The following is an 18,469-nucleotide window of genomic DNA, read 5'->3' as shown; positions in this document are numbered from 1 at the left end:
GTGTCTGGACCTAGGACCAGCGGCTAGAGTTGGAGCTAAGGCTGGTTTGAGTTGGCTGGAGTTGGTATACTGATATCCTCTATGTAGTCCTGGCAAAACCGCAGACGATGACGCTAGGCAAATTGTTGTTGGACCAACGCAAAGTTTATTTAATTTTTTTGTTCTTGTCGTCGTGTTTGTTTTTTGGGTGTAGAATGGTGATCTTCATGGCCCCCGTTTTTGACTTTGTTGATTAAAACAAATTGTGCGCTGCAGACAAAGAGAATAAACATGGTGAGAGTTAGGCGGAGAAATAGCGAATGATATGCGGGGAGTAGGTTGTAGATTGCGGCCAGACTTTAAGCGGCTTCTTGTAAAACTTTATTCCAACTAACCAATGCCAGAAGGGGGCAGACAAGGAATTGCATTTTTCATACATTTTTAATGTGCTCTCCCGAAGCTCCAGAAGTATTTTTCTATCAGTTTTGATTTGGGTAGAGAGGGAAATGTTTTGTATTATATCTAAAGCAATCTCCTTAGAGTCGTGCCTTTGGGCTCAATTATATGGTTGTCTTCACAGCATCGTTTTATATGTGTGTACATACAGTTAGTTGAATTTTGTGCGCAACTGTACTTGATGGACAAGTTAATTACATTTGTGTTGAATTCAGTTGCTTATTGCAATCTGATTTGATGCCTTTTTGCCCTTGTACAACATTTTGTTTTGGCAAATTTACTGGCAATTGTCATAACTTTAATGCAATTAACCCTTGCGTAGCATATCCTTGTCAGTTTGCTTATCGGCAAGATGATAGAGGAAATCCAGAGAGAAGAGAAAAAGATAGGGAGAGAATGGGGAAGTGAAGAGAAAGAGTAAATACAGCCATAGAGTAAACCTAAATATTTAATTAGGATTATAACGAAGCGAGCTTATCGCGAAAGGGCGGCATCAAAAAGCGACGACGACAACGACTACGACGAATGTCAAAGACTGTGTCCTGCGGGCAGAAATGCTTCCTGCTGCCAGGATAACAGGATAATACAACAAGTACAAGTGTGTGTGTGTGTGTGTGTGTGTGTGTGTATGCCTGGCGTTTCACTTTTCGTTGACTTAATTTAATTAATTTCCTAGCCCAAAGGGTCCATTCGGTTGCTGCCATCCTGCCTAGGCTGTCAGTTTTCTGTCTTCTCTTCACTTTTTTCTCCTGTTTTCCCCCTTCCTTTCTGTAGTGGCGTGTATGTGTGTGTGTGTGTGGGTATATTATGCATGAGTCTTTATTTGCTGTTGCGTATACGTCACGTTGCAGCCAAACAAACTTAGTCCTTATGTGCCTATCGATATACGATTTCTATATATATATACACATATAATTGAATGGGCATGCCTTTAAAGCCATCAAGTCAAGGGCTGCAGCATCAGGACTCTGTGTGTGTGTGTGTGAGTGTGTGTAGTATGCTGTAAATAATGAAAATCCAATTTTATCATATTTTTTTCTCTTTTCTACTACACTTACTTTAGTTGGGCATATTAGTCCAACGGACTTTCGACCTTACAAACAAAAGTTTTAGTTTAACTTGTGTGACATTTTCATTTTTCCGAATGACTTCACAGTAAAAAATGTTTTAAAATTGGTAAGAGTATTGCAAATTTGTGTTGAACATGTACAAATCTTTTCCTTTAACTTTTTTTTCCTGGGCCTTGTTGTCTGGTTTGCCATTTTTGCTTGTCTACTTTTTCTGCTTGGTTTTCTTGAGATTTCATTTCACTTTTGCTGCTTTTCTCTGTTGTGGAAATAATCAAGTATGTAATGAAACTTTACCCAATTGGAAAAGTGAAGGAATATTGTCTACCTGTCTTTATTTTTATTTCTTTTTCGGGTAAGAAATTATGCAAAAAGTAACAAGCTTTTCATCAATATTAATGCGAAATGTGATTAAAAATCAAAATGAAAGACCCAGAGACAGACGGACTATGTATGTGGGTGGATTCCAAAAAGCAATGCAAAGATTCCACTTAGTTAGTCCACAAGAAGCAGCCGGCAATCAAATTAAACTTGAAGTGATTTTCAATTGAAAATTCTTGTGACGTGACGGAGCTGCTACTCCTGTTACTCCTGCTACTGTTGGGTAGACCGCAACACACTTAAGTGTATTCAAATTAAACTGACGCAGACCAACAATCAGCAATGGCAAGAGTCACTACAACAGACAATGGTTTTGGCTTCTCTCTGTCACTCTTTTGCCCAAGTTGCCTACCAACTACCCAAAGCCCCCCTCTGGGCGTAGATTTTAGTGGACATTTTGTCTGGTAATACGATTGTTGTTGTTCCTCTTATTGTTGTTGTTGTGTCTATCTGGCTTGTCTATCTACATGTTTAGTTGTACAGCAAATGGTTAGAATGGTTAGCTGTCAGCAATTGTGTATATTGTCCACACTCCTCCCACACTTAGCCGCTTCATAGAACGGCATCTCGTCCTTTCGGCAACATTTAGCGCCTGTGCAAAGGGATACGCGGTTTTTGAGCCCGTGCCCGTACCCATGCCATTGTCCTGACTTTGATTAGATTGTCTGATACTTTAATAGGATTGTGAAAGCAGACACACACACATACACACACACACCCATTCAGACTCATTCACACTCACGCACTTACATACATACTTAGTTCAACTTTGTTTTATGTTTTGTGGTCGGTCGATTGTGCTTTTAAAGTTTTTCTTCATTTCGATTTGCCCAGAGTTTGCAATGGTTAAACAAGACACCTGTTGATTATATTAGGCAAAGCGCCAATACCAAAATTTTTAAGAAATTGTAATTTTCTTTAAATTTGGTTGTTTGTTGGTTTAAGGTAATTTACCTTTCATATTTTACTTTTTAGTTCGTCCTTGCTCTTTAATTATTATTTGTAAGAATAAAAGACTTTGACATTGATTTCAAGAATACAAAAGTCAGCAAAATTTATTTGAAATATCTATGTATCTACAGGATAAGTTCTAAGTACAAGTACTTCAGTTCAATTTTAACAAACAAATACTTTTTTTCGTTGAAAATAAGCCTCATTTGCCTTTTCCAAATATTTCACAATTGAAAACCACTCCGTATTGAGTTCTTCCAGCGATATGACCCGGCATAGTAATATTTTCCATCACCACAGTGTATGGAATTCCGTTCTTATCTATCTTAGTTTTTGTTTTTCGTATTATCTTCTGTGGAGTTGTGATAGATCCACTTTCATAGACAAACAATCCACACTTTGGCAATTGTATACTTATAAGTTTGTTGAAATCATCCGATACTTCAAGTTCATCATCAGAAGTATCTAATTCTCTTAACTAGTTTTGTGCTGATTTACTCATAACTGCTAGTTGAAGGTAACAATGTTGTCTTTGTGGGCAACGGACTTGTTTTGGTCAAGAGCTTTGTAATGTCACCCTTTATATTGTCTTTATTACAGACAACTGAAAATAGAAATAGAATATGGGCGTTTCACTAATCTAATCAAAAATTTTACATTTATTGCCATTTCGATGTATTGCATTTTTTACATTGTATAAGGTACGTGAGGTTCTGCGCGCAGCAAATATCATGATAACGACAGTTAAACGACATGATAAGAAGTATAACAGAAAAAAATGTATGTCTTCCTCTTAACTTCAGGATATGACGCATTTCAATTAAATAACAATTCTAGGGTCTGTCAAGGTCTGATATCATAGATGTATAATATAAACAGACAAGACTTTCCCGCAGATTAGTATTGATGGGTATATTAAACTCGGCGAAAGAATAGAATTGGAAAAATATTTGTATTCGTTTTGTACTCACTGTTATAACTTTCACACGGTGAAAGTCGAGAAGGAATGATTACAGTGACTCATTCTTTATACGTACGTATGTATGTAGTAGAGGTAAAGAAACATCCATTTTTTAAACTATGAAACTTTTGGTGTTTTTAGAAAAAACATCGATGTAACTTTGTAACAAAGAGTCATTGTCGTTTAAAGATTAAAGATAAATAGACTGATGAAGTTTGAATAGGGATTCCGGAGGTGAAGAATAACCCAATCTTCATTCGTTGAATTCAAAATATGAACTGATTTTATTAACAAAAGTATGGAGTTTATATAGGGAATCTTAGGCTCTAGGAGATAACAATTGTTCTTAAAATATCTTATTCTAATGAAACTCAAATCCCACGTTATCGGGGGTTGAAAATTATTATTATCTTGGGCACGGCTTCGGCCACATGACCTCACACCGTTGTAATCTTTTGGGTTAGTTTAAAATTACAAGTGTTTTTCTACAATGTGTGTGGCTGATTGTAATTCTAGTCATATGCTAGATTACTTGTTTGTGACAAAATTACAGTTGTATTATAATTTCTTTAGTGCATCTGATTTGGTGAAGCCGGTTCAGATGAACACGATGTTTATTCTTAAACAAAGTTCGAAAATTAACTTTTCTTCATCACTCGTCGAAAATGGTTTGTTTTTTGTTAATATACATTAACATGTCGACCACATTTGGCTTAAGGCGCGTTCCACGGTGTAAGCACCCTTTCAAAATTTAAAAAACATCGAAAAATTACTTACCAAATTTTGAGTCAAGGCTTTTCAAAAAATATAAGAAGATATAAAAAAAGGGGTGGATTTTCCCCCTTTCATTTTGCGGTTCAGATTATAAATTTAATGTCTAAATTTACGCCAAAAACATTGATATTTGAATCACAGTGCATTTGCCCGAAATTGAAATATAAAATTTATGTACTTTTAGGCGTTACTAAGCGGCATTGAAATAATTTTGAAACATTACTCAACATAATAAAGATCAGATAAACCACATCCGATAATTTAATAAAATTTCGCATTATAATCGGGTAAAACCTTTATTTTTCATGTCATGAGTACTTTGAGTACTTTGTCAATGTGAATGAGGGTTAAAATCTGCAAGTGAAAAAAGGATACAAAGATATGGAAAACATTCAAATATCGTATTAGGTATTAAATTATATTTACAATTTAAGTAGGTATCTAGCAGCAAACCATATTTAAGTAGCTTAAATGATTAAAATTTGCAGTGGTTTTGTCGGGTTCAATATCAATGCACTCTCGATTTCAGTTGTCAATATGTACATATGTACGTACTTACTTGTGATTTCTCTGTATCCAGCAAATAAACAGTTAAAAGTCTTATAAATTACACACAAAGTATACATAGACTAGCTAGAAACATGACAGACTTTAGACTTTTAGACATTTTAGGTGGTTGGGCTGGAAGGACCAGGAAAATCTGTATTAAAATCGCATTATATACGCCTCACTTGGCAGGGCAGCCGGCAATAGAAGCTAGAGAAGGACGAAAAGTTGAGCTTCAGGAAAAGAAAGAAAATTTCTACCCAATGTACTGTCAGTTCAGAATGTGTTCTTTTTTTTTTTTTTTTGGGTGGGCCAAGTGGGGCCAAGTTTATAAACCAAACTGATTGTGAGTGGGTGACTATGCACTGAACTGAGGTTTCCCCCAGTGTTGGGTGTTTGGTGTTTGGTGGTGGTGGCGTTGGTGGTTCGTTTGCCTGCGAGCATTAACCTCAAAATGCATTTGCAGCTGCCATTGCTGTTGCCATTGCCATTGCCGTTGTGTTGTGGTCCGGGCAAGAGAAGGGAACTAGAAGGAGTTGGAGCCATTGGGGTAACTGCTGCATTTCAGGTCCTGACTGGCTACGGGTAAGTGCCAGTAAAAATGAAAAGTTGCTCGTTGGATCAGGAGTAGCGGAGCAAAAGCAGCAATTGTGGTTTCTAATTGTTTGGGGTATTTTACACTAACAATTGACCGCAACTATGCGCTGTAATTTCAAACTTTTACTCAACAACAATAACAACAAAAGCAACTACAAAATAACAATGAACAAGAAAATTGTATATTAGATTGGATAGATACAAAGATGGCTGGCCGGCAATCAATAAATTATTTGGTTCATTAACTCAAAATATTTACTAAATTAAGTAAAAATACTTTGCTATAATTCGAAGTCATTTAGAGCATCACAAGATCATTGAGAAGATTATAAAGCAAGAAAAAGTACCCATTGCGGTGCTTTACCCGGAGATAAGCCAATGAGATCATCATCCATAGCGGCTTGATTCTATTCAAAATTTAAGGGGAACTTTCTTGAATTTCATTAAATTATTTAAGAGAAATGCCGCAGAATATTTCACTTAGTTCTAATCGAATCATGTATCGGCTGTGCTGTGTTTTACTCTGTGCCATTTTATTTGTGGCAGGAATAAGTGAAGCCCGAGTTTTAATGCCGCATCCACGACCGCCACCACCACCCGGAGTATATTGGAATCCCTTCGATATGAAGCCATCTCCCTTTAATCCTGGAGCGCCACGATTTTGAATAAACGTTGAAATTAATTGCATATATTCGTTTTATTACATTTGGTTTATTAGCACTTGGTTCAAGATCCATTCTCAACGACTTCAAGCTTCAGCCAAAAATGTCAACAGTTAAAAAAAAATATATTAAAAAGGTTTTTTAATAACTTTTTTGGTTTTGCTTTTGTGCGAAAATGTGTAAGAATTCCTTGCAAGATAGCCTTATGCAACTTTAGGCTAGTCAGCAATAAGTAACGTATACGCACCATGTGCCAGATAAACGAATAATATTACGGATAAAATAGTGTATTTCCTAAAGATAAACATGCAAAACACAAAAGCTAAAAGAAATTACCGAATTTTCGAATCAACTAGTCAAAAGCTTAGAACTTATTATTTATTTTTTAAATGTGTCTTAATTATCAAATAGTTTCATGGAAAATGGCATCAATTTAGAACAAGTTTTTGTCTTTTAGTTTTAAATTATCTATGTTTAGTTTACCATTCACTTCACTGCCCTTTTCATAAATGGTGCTTTTAAAACGAGCTTAGTTAATTTAGTTAATTAATTGATTCTATATAGGGGATATCCTCTAATTATCTGCAATTATTTAAGTGGAATGCTAAAGATGAATTCACCGAATTGTAAATGTAACATGGATTGGCAAGAAAAGTGTAAAACGCGAAGTTTAACTAAACCACATTTGGAATTTTTACTACCCAAACCTAAACTAAATTATTATTCACTCCCACCAGCCGGGCAAGGACTACGGGCTTCAGGCAAAAGTGTCAACTGGGTAAAAAATATATTAAAGTGGTTTTTAATCATTTTTTTTTTCTGCTGCCTTACTGGGGAAATGTGTAAGACTGGATGTGATGGAAATAAATTACATTGCATAAATCCTGTGAATGTGAAATCGAGCTTAGGAGATAGCTCGCTGGGGATGGGGAAACGAGGGAAATACAGTTTATTAAAAAAGAGCGGAACAAGCCCGAAAAAAAAAAAATTGAAATGAAAAATGCGTTGCCCTAGCCCACACATAAAGCAGTATTGTGTGCTAGACTCATTCCTACAAACATATACATAGACACGTACACATGTCTACACATACATACATACATAATACTATGCATGTGTTTACACTGCAATAAATGAGAAAATATATATATATATATTAGATAGTCAACTTTAACTCCGTGACCATTATGTCTCATAAAAAGTATAAATTCCGACATTTGAGCATGATTTGATTGTATTTTAAACAAGATACAGATCAAACGAATACAAAACGCAAATGTCTGAGTCGTCTCGGCTGTTGGTGCTGATTATGAATCATTTGCAATTTTGCCTTATAAGAGTTAAATTGATGGTTGTTGTTCTTCTTCTCAGATTGGTTTACTTATTACCTTTTAATACACATTTCACATACCACAGCAACACGAAATGGAAATCGATGGCTAATCCAATATTAAAATGAAATCACATTTGAATAACTTTTATATTCACAAAATAGGCGTGTTCATTTATTGAATTCACATTAAAATACATTCCACTTCAGCTCTGTCTGGCCAATCGGAAGATTCCTCGATGATTATCTCAACCTTCTTGACGACATTTTCTCCTCTGCTATTGTCACCCATTCTTATAATACGTTGCTCTCTTCGCCGAGTTCTTCCATTAGATTCTGCTCGAACGCCTATTCTCGTATTTGAAAGCATCATTACAATATCATTGATTCCTTCCTCGAAAGGATCTACATCCTGCGATCTGTCTCTAAATCTTTGTATACTCATTTTACCAACGTTGATCACACTTATTGACACGTTTAGTTTGATTGGAACACACTTGAGCCAAAGTTGAATTGTGAACAATGACAGAACTAATTATTTTTTCCAGTGTATATATCTAACTACGCTTAATGCAGATTTATGAATTTAATAAGAGCTCCCACACAAGCCGCAAAGTGTTGAACACATTGAGACCACGACAATGATGATGATGATGATGGAGACGATGTAACCTTTTCTCTTACCATTCGTGTATGTTAATTATGCAAATGTTTATAAATTTAGTTATTATTTTGGTGAAAACAACCAAAGATCATCAACTGCATCTTCATCATTGTTATCATCAAGCTAGGAGCAAGTGCAATCTCGTTCCAGGAACTTTTCAGAAAAACCAAAACGAAAAGAAAGAAGAGGAAATAGCAAACATTTTCAATTTGCCAACCACGTCAGGTGTACAAGGTGGCACTCAAAAGGGGCTCGAGTGGGGGATGAACGAGTAGGGGTTGTTTGGTGTATGCACTGTAAGCTTAAAAGCAGAGCCGCGAGCATGGAAACCAAAAACAAGGAGACGTGGCTTGATGACGACAACAGGAACGACGACATCGTCAACGACTAGGATGATGTTGGCTGTGTGGTTCCACCCGATGAGGAAATTGTTTTCAAAATTAACAAAAAGAAAAATACAACGACACGCCAGATAGAGAGAGAGAGTCGTGTCTGAGGTTTGTGAAATCTGCTGAAAAAATCAAAATGATTTTTAGTGCAAATGTGCAATAAACTTACAAAAATCGTTTTAATGTGAGTCTTTGATATTTCGGTGTTGGATAACGACGAAACAGTACTTTTTAAAGCCAGTGTTTGTTAACGGCTGCGCTCCAGTGTGCGTTTGTACATATTAATTACCTTCCTCGCTTATAAAAAATAATCATGGTGCTTTGAATCGTAAATTCTATAATTTAATTATATAAAACAAAAAAGAAACGACACAAACTTCAAGAGCCACCCTCTGGTCCTCTAGGAAATGCGTAAAACTTGCGTTAAATTCACCATAAGCATAATAACAACAAGAAGAACAGCACATAACACATGGCCGTGTAATGTAAATTTGTTGTAACTGGAACAACCCGATCATCATCATCATAGCATCACAGTTTCCTGTTTGGTTGGCTGGCTGGCTGGTAGGTTGCCTGGATGATGGGTAATGGGAAATGGGAAATTTTCTTAGCTCCACCTGCTCCAACATTTTTGCGTTTGAGCTCTCTTCAGCTCTCGTGAACTCGTCAGCAGGGTTTGTAGCTAATCTCAAGGTCCTGTGGTTGCAGTTTACGCCAAGCATACGGTTTAAGATTTTGCAATATGGCTAAATAGCGTAGAAATGCCTTGTAATAGAATTCAGATTGCGATTCATTTGGCTCAGCCTTGTGATGCAATGCCAGATCATGACAGATGAATTTACGTGGCACAGGTGGTTGGAATTCAAAAATACCACAGATCTGATTAAAAATATGTGTTCCATCGCTGTAGTACGTCAATGTTTGTGCAAAACTGTGTGGAAAATGAAGAACTAAATGAAGTTTACTTTAATTTAAACTCTTACCAGGCGTCCCTCAGAAAGGAAGCGACTTCAGGCAACTCACTGATGAGATTCAATTCCGGCTCATCAGGTATTGGTGGTGATTGAAGTTGCTTTAGAAAGTTGTATGGCAAAAGGGCCATACGCACTGTCTTCAGGACCGTGGTCACATATTCCTTGCGTGCTGGCCAATGGTGTGTTAGCCAACGAATAGCTGAAAAAAATACTTCCTTTTCGGTATTAACGGCCAGTTCGTCGGATTGAAGAAGGGCACAAACATTTTCCACTGGTAGAGAGATGAATTCCCGACTGGCTACTAAGGTGAGAAAGAAACACTTGATGCGCTGCATCATCAGCGTGTCGAGATTCATCACTCTGCCCAGCAATAGAGCCCTGTGGGCCACCAGAAAAGCCTGATCCTCATAGAAAAGATCAGGTTTATCCAACCAATACCAGACTACCTGTACTAGTTCATCGATATTTAGAAATTTGGCCACCGCAAGTATTTCCACAAGTAGTGATTGCTCTAGATCTGTTCTGCCGTCTAGCATCCATTTGTAAGCCTGTTGAAAACCCTTTGCAGGTACCTGATCAGCGGGAAGTTCTAGTTTACCACTCCCTTGGGCCAACTGAACCACATCTGTGTATACAGATAGCAGCAGGCGGTGACATGGGAACTTCTCATTGCCAATGCAGACCAGTAAATCGGGATGTTCATTGGAAGCCCAGAACTCTGAAATTTCCTCTATTATCGTGTGTTTCTTCTCAAAATTCAGTGAGATATTATTAAAAATTAAATGACTGCCTTCAGTAAAGTTATTCAGGCTAATCACAGGTATGCTAGACTCAAGTGGCAATTCATTATCTTCCCTTGTCTTGCTTTGGCTCATCGCAAATGGACTTAAAATTTTGGTTATACTAAAAATGTTTACATTATATGATGACAGTAAATTAGCCTACCTAGTTAGCTGGGTTTTTTAAGTATCTAATTATTCCCACTGTTCTGAGTTCAGATCTCCAATTATGCATTTTAACACTTTCTCAATGACTTCATCATTAACCCATTTGATTCTTCATTCTAGCTCTTCTAACTCTAAAACTTCTCTACTAACTCCCTCTATTTAATTTAATTCATTTCATTATTCTATTTACTATTGAATCTATTTTTTCGTTGTTGTACTGCTTGATATTTATTGTCGTTTTAAGTTTTTGCCTTCAACACTAAGTTGGACTAATTCAAATAATATCAAAGGATATTAACAACACAAAAAAACAACAATTCGCCGTTTTATTCAACTCTATTCAATATCTTTTCGTTTCATCCTTAGCTTCTGGCCAATTAGAAGCACAATGCGCTCTCAAATTATGCAACACGGCGCGACAAATTCAATTTGCCATGCCTTTTTCCCCAAAAAGTAAACACGTGACCAACAAACAACAAAAGCATACGAAAAGAGTATGGGCTAGAAGGAGAGAGAGAAGGAGAAAGGACACGTTGTGTTCAAAAATCCCTGGAGAAATTAGTTTGATTTATGTTGTTTCCGGTGCAAATAAATTGCCAAGTTTACAGAACTTTGGGGCCCACTGCAGACGCATAATTGATTATGCGAGAGGCGTACCAACATACAAAATGATGGGGACACTCCATAGTGGCACAGAGACAGACATCCAGATAGACAGTCAGTTGAGTAAAACCAAAGAGTGAGGGTGAGTGTGATGATGAGAAGTTGACTTGACAAGTTAGTCATCAAATTGACACTTGATTTCTGATTAACTTAATACATGCATACATTATTTGCCACTAGACTTGTATTAGTAAGTAGAATAAAGCGTAAAAACTTGACCTAAGGCAGGGGAAAGTAGGCGATAAGATAATGCAAGAAAATGATGTCATCTGACTAAACTTTTCCCTCTCTGCTTTGCTCTGATAACGCAAAATGTTTAAAATGTTCTGCTTATTAAGGGGAATTCCCCGATTTTAAAGATCTTTCGAATGCAAAATAAAAATAACTTATCAGAAATCAGCTAAAAAAATTTGTTTTTGTTTGTTTATGTTTTTATGTATGTATGAATGTATGTGTGGCGTCGATGTTCGCAGTGATTTAATAAGGCAAAGAACTATCTTGAATCGATCATATAATTTGATGATGATGCATCTAACTCGATCTCTTTGTGACTTTCTCTTCAGGCAGATGTCAGCTTCCGTGTCTCCGGTCTCGCGAAAGCAAAGTTCTAGTTAGAATGATGATCAATATGTTGCTTTTATTATGTTGGCGTTTCACAAATTAACCTTTCTCGATTGAAGTAAAATAATATTGATAAAAGTTTTCTTTCGGATTATAAATGAACCTTTACCTATTTATAAATTAGTGAAACGACCATATGTCTTGGGCCGCTGCAAGCAGTTCGACTTCGCTCATTAAAGCCTTCTGCGATGCCTATATAATTATACCTTACCGACACTGCACTTCTCATAGACAAAATGAAAGTCAGCAATCGGTTACTCTGCCCCTATTGCTCTTATAGCACAAAGTGTGCAAATTATTCTGGATTTCCCCTATTTTCGAGTAAACTTCTCTCTACCTTCGTATCAGGAATCTTATCAATTTCAAGATAGGGGCCGGTGATTTAGCATATAAACTCTGGTGCACGACTATAGCCGCACCCTGTTTTTTCTTATAACTCAAAAACGAATAGACATAGAAGAAATCTAAAACTACCGTTAGATAAAGCATGAAGCAAGATGTAGAAATAAATAATAAAAACAACAACATTCGCACAAAATAACTGTAATTTTTCACATTTCGTTTTGTTCTAAGTGCATAACTATAGCCGCACTTTTCATTTTTTATAAACAAAAACAAAGTATTAACAAATTTATAACAACCTACTTATATTAATAATGAGTGTAACCACCTTTAGCTGAAATAAGCTCAAAAAATACGATTTGGCATGGAGTTACTAAAATTATCTATATCTAATTGGGAGATATTTTCCCATTCTTTAATAACAGCCAGTTTAAGGCTATTAACATTGCTAAATTTTGTGTTACGGGCATAAATTCTACGCACTAGTAAAGCCCACAAGTTCTCCATAGGATTCATGTCTGGAGAACATGCCGGCCACATCAATCGTGTAATTCCATTCTCATCAAGCCATGACCGGGTCTCCCGACTGACGTGCATTGATGCGTTATCCTGCTGGAAAACAAATGAATCTTCTCGTTGTGCGCGAAGGAACGGTAGAAGATTCATTTTTAGTAAATCGATATACTCTCTGGAGTTCATATGAGTGCTTGGAAATGCAATCTCCAAGCATCCTGACTCACAGAAAGCAGCCCATACCATGAGAGATCCTCCACCGAAATTTCTCTTCGAGAAATAGACAGGTTCTTTTCTTAAGTCTCTCCAATAATATGAGAATCCGTCCGGACCATCCAAATTAAATTTTTTCTCATCCGAAAAAATTATCTAAAATATAAAATTAGTATCTTTTTATAAGAAAACAAATCCTGTACCTTTTTCCAATCAGTTGACATATTGTCTCTAGCGAACTTCACCCGAGCCTCTTTATGCCTTTGCAATAATCTGGAAGCCACTTTTAATTTTTTGTCTCACAATGACGGGAGACTTTTTTAATGCTCGTGCAACCGTCCATCGGGATACATTTAGGCCACATTCAGCAGCTAACTCATTAGCTGTAAGCAAGGAGTTGCTTGCAGCACGCTCCAGAAGACGCTGGGCACGCGAATTTATTTTGCATTTCGGTCCACCTGTTCTGTTTTGTCCATATTCGGACTGATTTTTATAAAAGTTTCGAATGACTTTGTCTGATCTACCAATTTTTCTGGCAATTTCACGAAACGAAAAGTGCTCACCCTTGAGAGCAAGAATTTGTCCTTTTTCAAAATCTGATAGGACCGATCCTTTTGGCATATTGATTAAAGTCTCCTCAGCTAATTATTTACGACCGATTTCATGAGAACAACGTCACAAAGTGATTACAGAGGTCAAAAATGAAAAGTGCGGCTATAGTTATGCACTTAGAACAAAACGAAATGTGAAAAATTACAGTTATTTTGTGCGAATGTTGTTGTTTTTATTATTTATTTCTACATCTTGCTTCATGCTTTATCTAACGGTAGTTTTAGATTTCTTCTATGTCTATTCGTTTTTGAGTTATAAGAAAAAACAGGGTGCGGCTATAGTCGTGCACCAGAGTTTATTCTGGTATAAGTTTAACGTTAGAGCAAATAAAGTTTAGTCGTTTAGCCAGTTGCGCGGAGTATGTCCGACGAAAGCAGAAATGAACACCCCCACAACGATCGAGGGCGGTTTATGCCAGAGCTCTATAGACTGGCTCGCAGATCGTTTCCAAGAATACCAAGACATCGATTTGAGCACTTTCAACCGGATTCTCCACGACTACGTCAAAGGAATGTCACGCGATTGACAACGTTTCAAAAGAAATATAGGAACACAAAATAAATGAACTTAATTAATTGATTGTATCACATTTATATAAACTTGTAATAAACCACAATCTGAGGATACTACGGACAAAGATTCGTTTGTTTTCAAACCCTCATATAACCAACAATTAAATTAAAACTTGTTTTGTAGGTGGTAAGTATGTATACCTATAAAATTATGTTCAAATGCCTTAGAACATTCAGCTAAATAACATTTAGTAACTCGCACTGCAAGAAGTTCGTCGATTCGTGGGATTGCTTCTTTTTTTGCCCATTTCGACTTTTGGAGCGTAAGAGGTGCTACGTCAGACAAAGGCGGAAAGAAAGAGAAAAGCAGCCATCACAAAAACAAGAGAGAGCGCCAAAGTACATATGAATATACCTATTCTTCCATTGTCCCGCAGTTGAGAGAACATGCTATCTTTTTCTTGAATACATATGTATGTGATCTCAGGTCCTTTCATTACCCTTTTTGCATTTTTATACAGATTTTTCATTTATTAAGCAAATATCCATTACAATTTTTTTTGTTGACACAATTTTTAAAATATTGTTTTTGTGTTAAAACGCTGATTATATATTATTCTTTTCTTGAACTCTTTCCCTGCAACATCTTTGTTTTCCCTTTTTTTTTTGTAGGCACAAATTTGCAATTGGTTTTCTCGAAGTTTCCGTTTAATAACGAACCGGATGCAGTTGGTTTATTTGTTTCGCCAACCGAAACCACCTAAAATAAATGTTGGCGTATCAGGTTCTGTATAGTCGACCGATCTATCCCATACAAGATAAGGAGTTCCATCAGGTTTAAGCTTGTAACGCTTGTCCGTCTGTATGAGTCGTCCACCACTGGCGAATCCTCTGTAAACGCCATAGGGCCCAATTTGATTTGATGGTCCAATCGCCATTGATGTTCGGTTTCGGGTGACCATTCGTGGATCATACTGCATGGAGACAGTCCTTCTAAATTGATAGGATTGGTCGTCATCATCAGAGGAGTCATTGTCACTGTCATGTTGGGTGCGTCGGACCATGGACATCTTTACTTTACTCTCAAACTCTGTGTTGCAACGAGGTTAATTAATTTAATTTTTAGTTTATTAACACGAAACTATCCCGATCGGCAGTTGGACGCAGACTAATGATAAAATGTTTGTAATGGTTGCATGTAAATTTAAATACTAATTATCCGACGCATATTTAAGTTTATCGCAAACTATCGAGTGCGATCAAAAATATACGGCGAATTCATAACCGTTTATAGTAATAATGCATCTCTGCAGAAGCTTTGCAGCGTAACCGCAGCTAACTTCATAAAGGGAGGGCTTTGAGAATAGAAGGGAAAGGGTATATAAGAACCTTCCACCCACACTTCCACCTCTTTTCATTATTCTGGCTTAACAACGAATTGCTTTCGTTCCCCGAAAAATAAAGTGAACAGTTAAAATTTTTTTCTGGTGAAAATCACCAAATAAATAAATTCACTCGGGTTAAATAAAATATTCGTAAGCCAGCAACAAGCCAAAAAGAAAAAGGCAGCTGGAATAATTAAATTTTTGGATACAAAATCTCGACCTAGAGGCATAGGAGGCGTAAGCCTAACCTAAAGACCTCGTGGTGAACCCTATAACCATAGGTTATTCATAGGTCATTATATTCATTTCATAAGGTATGTCGACTAGAAAAATTTTTTTTGACATTCGTCTAAAATCATATTATTCGATCTAGGAAAAATTTACATAAATTTTGGCATAAATCGTCATAGGCCTATCACCAACGCCACATGGCCAAGACGACAATTCAACCAAACTCTACAGAAGGAGAAAATTAAATCGCTGGTTTTAAACATTAGTCAACAGTGACGTCATAGTTTTGCCAGTTGGAATGTTAGCTGTCACAAGGCGAAAAGTTGTGTGCAAAAGGGAGAGAAAATTATAAAGTGGTCATGCAGAAAATTTTTGTTTGTAAATGAACAAACAGAACATAATCAGTTACAAAAATTATTAGCAAAAAAAAAAAAAAATTTTATTAATTTTAGTTGTCGGGGTTGTAAACAAAAAAAAAAAAAAAAAAAAATTATATTTGCAAAAGAAACGAAAATTTTTATGGAAATTAAAAGTGTCAATTCGATAACGAATAGAAAGATACCCTTTTTCAGCGCACCTATGTTAGAGTCAATTTTTTTATTGTGAGTTTGTGTGTCGGTATTAAGCATTTAAAACACTAATTGAATCGCATAATTCTTTAAAACAAAACCATAAAAAAATATATTTAAAAACATCAAAAATCAACACACGATCCAGCTGCTGAAGGCCTTCATCGGTGGACTTTCCAAAATGTAAGTGTATTCTTTTTATCTCTTTTACCTTTTTTACCGCAAGAGCGCATAACATATGGTGATTAAAACTAAAGTGCAAAAGAAGAAAAAAAGGTTTGACAACCACATATACCTATTTTATGCTGCTCACTCGCTATTATTGTTTTCTTTTATTTGTCTTATGCATTCTAAATTTTATTTGCCTTTATCACACATACAAACTACACTAAAAATCATGAAATTTTGAATTAATTGAATTAAAAGTATTAAAAGATATAAGTGCTATCAATCATTCGGTGTCGCAATCAATTTTTTTGAATAACTTTGGAAAAAAATTTTATATTATATTGCATCAGTCTAAATGCAGGGAAAAATCTGTTCGTTTATATAGTTTACAATAATCATAACAAAAAAACAAAAAAATTTAAAGTAAACAACAAAAACATGTAATACAATAGTTAATAATGAAGCGTAGATTTAAGTAAAGTAGTGGGAGAATTTATATACGATGAGAAGAAAATGCCTTGGCGAATGAAATTGTTTTTGAAGAATAAGTAAATAAGAAAAATGTATTTTGAATAGAAGTCTAAGTTCCCACAACATGATTATATAAAAATGATGAAATAGAATGTGCATTTGGGGTCCTTTAACATATCATAATTTTTTGTCTTTTGTTATTGGCCATGGACGGGAGGGTATAGATGCATAATGGCAGCCAACATCTAAGCCATACTAGAGCTAGACATCATACATTGGGAGGAGTTCGCGTTAGATAGCTAGTTGATTAACTTAGTGGTATTTTTTTTTGTCCTGTTATTTGCGACATTAAAAGTCCATACGTTTGTTCGTTTTTTTTTTGGAGAATGCAATTCTCTCTTTTAGTTTCATAGGGACTCTATAATAAATTATATGTAGCGAGATGTTTCGAAAACTGCAGCAACAACCCATCCCACCCGGAAGAGCTACGGTTACAAATTAGGGTCCCGATCCGCTGTAAGATCGTAATATCATGGTGTCAGTTTTTTTTGAGAGCCAACACTACACAGCTACTGTACATAATTTTGGCGCCCAACGTGGGGCACACAGGTCAAGTTCAACGTTTATATTAAGTATAAATCGAAAGATTAAATGTAAGGATTTGGTCTTGAGTGGCTCATGATAATGTGACTCGTCAAAGGGAAGTTTTTTTTATTAATTTATTTGCACAGTGTATGGAATTTGAGCTAGTTAGCAGAAGCTGATGGTTGTCAACCAACACTTTAGTAAAAATATTTAATTAAAAAACTCAAGAACCAAAAAATATATAGAGCATTTTTTTTAATTCGCTCAGGTTTGAAGCCTAGACGTATCACAATTAGCTCGTTTTGCCTTCAGAGTGAATTTAATTTTTTGAATAGGACACGTAGTAGTCGCGATTTGATTTATATACACATTCGGAATTCGAGTGATTGCGCATGTGATTACCATCGACCAATGTTACCGGTATAAACTAAAGTCAAAAGTTACTTTCGTTTCGCATAGGAAAAATTTTAAATTGTACTTACCCTGATTAAAAAAATTGTTAGTTAAAGATAATGTTTGAAAGGATACATACATGCACAATCCTTTGGAATCTCAAGGTAATGCCTAAGCGTACACTTGTCCAAAGATGAGCATAGTTATTAGAAGACATTTCTTAACACTTTTGAAATCAGATAACTAGATTCAATAGTAAATATATTAAAACTCCATCTATGAAAACGATAAAAAGCTCTAGAAAAAAATTAAAATCTATTTCACATATTATATTTTCTTGTTCTGTGGGAAAAATTAAAAAAAAAAAAAAAAATGCCTTTACAACACAGTACAGAGGAAGTAAATAATCCCGCAAATTCTGGGGAAAATATTTGCTTGGTCTGTAGCGAAACTCAAACACAAGCGCAGATCAGAGTTATTACTAATTGCAAGCATTCATTTCACAAAGCTTGT

At 35.9% G+C, this 18,469-nt stretch overlaps 1 protein-coding gene across 2 annotated transcripts; it reads right to left on the bottom strand.

Moving 5' to 3' along the window:
* Nucleotides 1-9,083: 9,083 nt before the first annotated feature.
* Nucleotides 9,084-10,702, bottom strand: LOC137577422 (kelch-like protein 1). Of its 2 annotated transcripts, none has more exons than XM_068290886.1 (2): nt 9,741-10,702; nt 9,084-9,688 (listed from the first exon to the last, which is right to left on the bottom strand). In XM_068290886.1, the coding sequence occupies exons 1-2, from the start codon at nt 10,604-10,606 to the stop codon at nt 9,424-9,426; spliced, it is 1,131 nt and encodes a 376-aa protein (XP_068146987.1). In that variant the 5' UTR covers nt 10,607-10,702; the 3' UTR covers nt 9,084-9,423. The 2 variants fall into 2 exon arrangements, with proteins under 2 accessions (XP_068146987.1, XP_068146988.1); XM_068290887.1 differs by having other exon boundaries at nt 9,084-9,661.
* Between the last annotated feature and the right edge of the window lie 7,767 nt (nt 10,703-18,469).

This window comes from Drosophila tropicalis, unplaced genomic scaffold, assembly GCF_018151085.1.
Source record: "Drosophila tropicalis isolate 14030-0801.00 unplaced genomic scaffold, ASM1815108v1 contig_593, whole genome shotgun sequence".
NCBI classification, from domain to species: domain Eukaryota; kingdom Metazoa; phylum Arthropoda; class Insecta; order Diptera; family Drosophilidae; genus Drosophila; species Drosophila tropicalis.
Note: the sequence above shows the minus strand (reverse complement) of the source record. Positions and strands in the feature narration are given on the sequence as shown.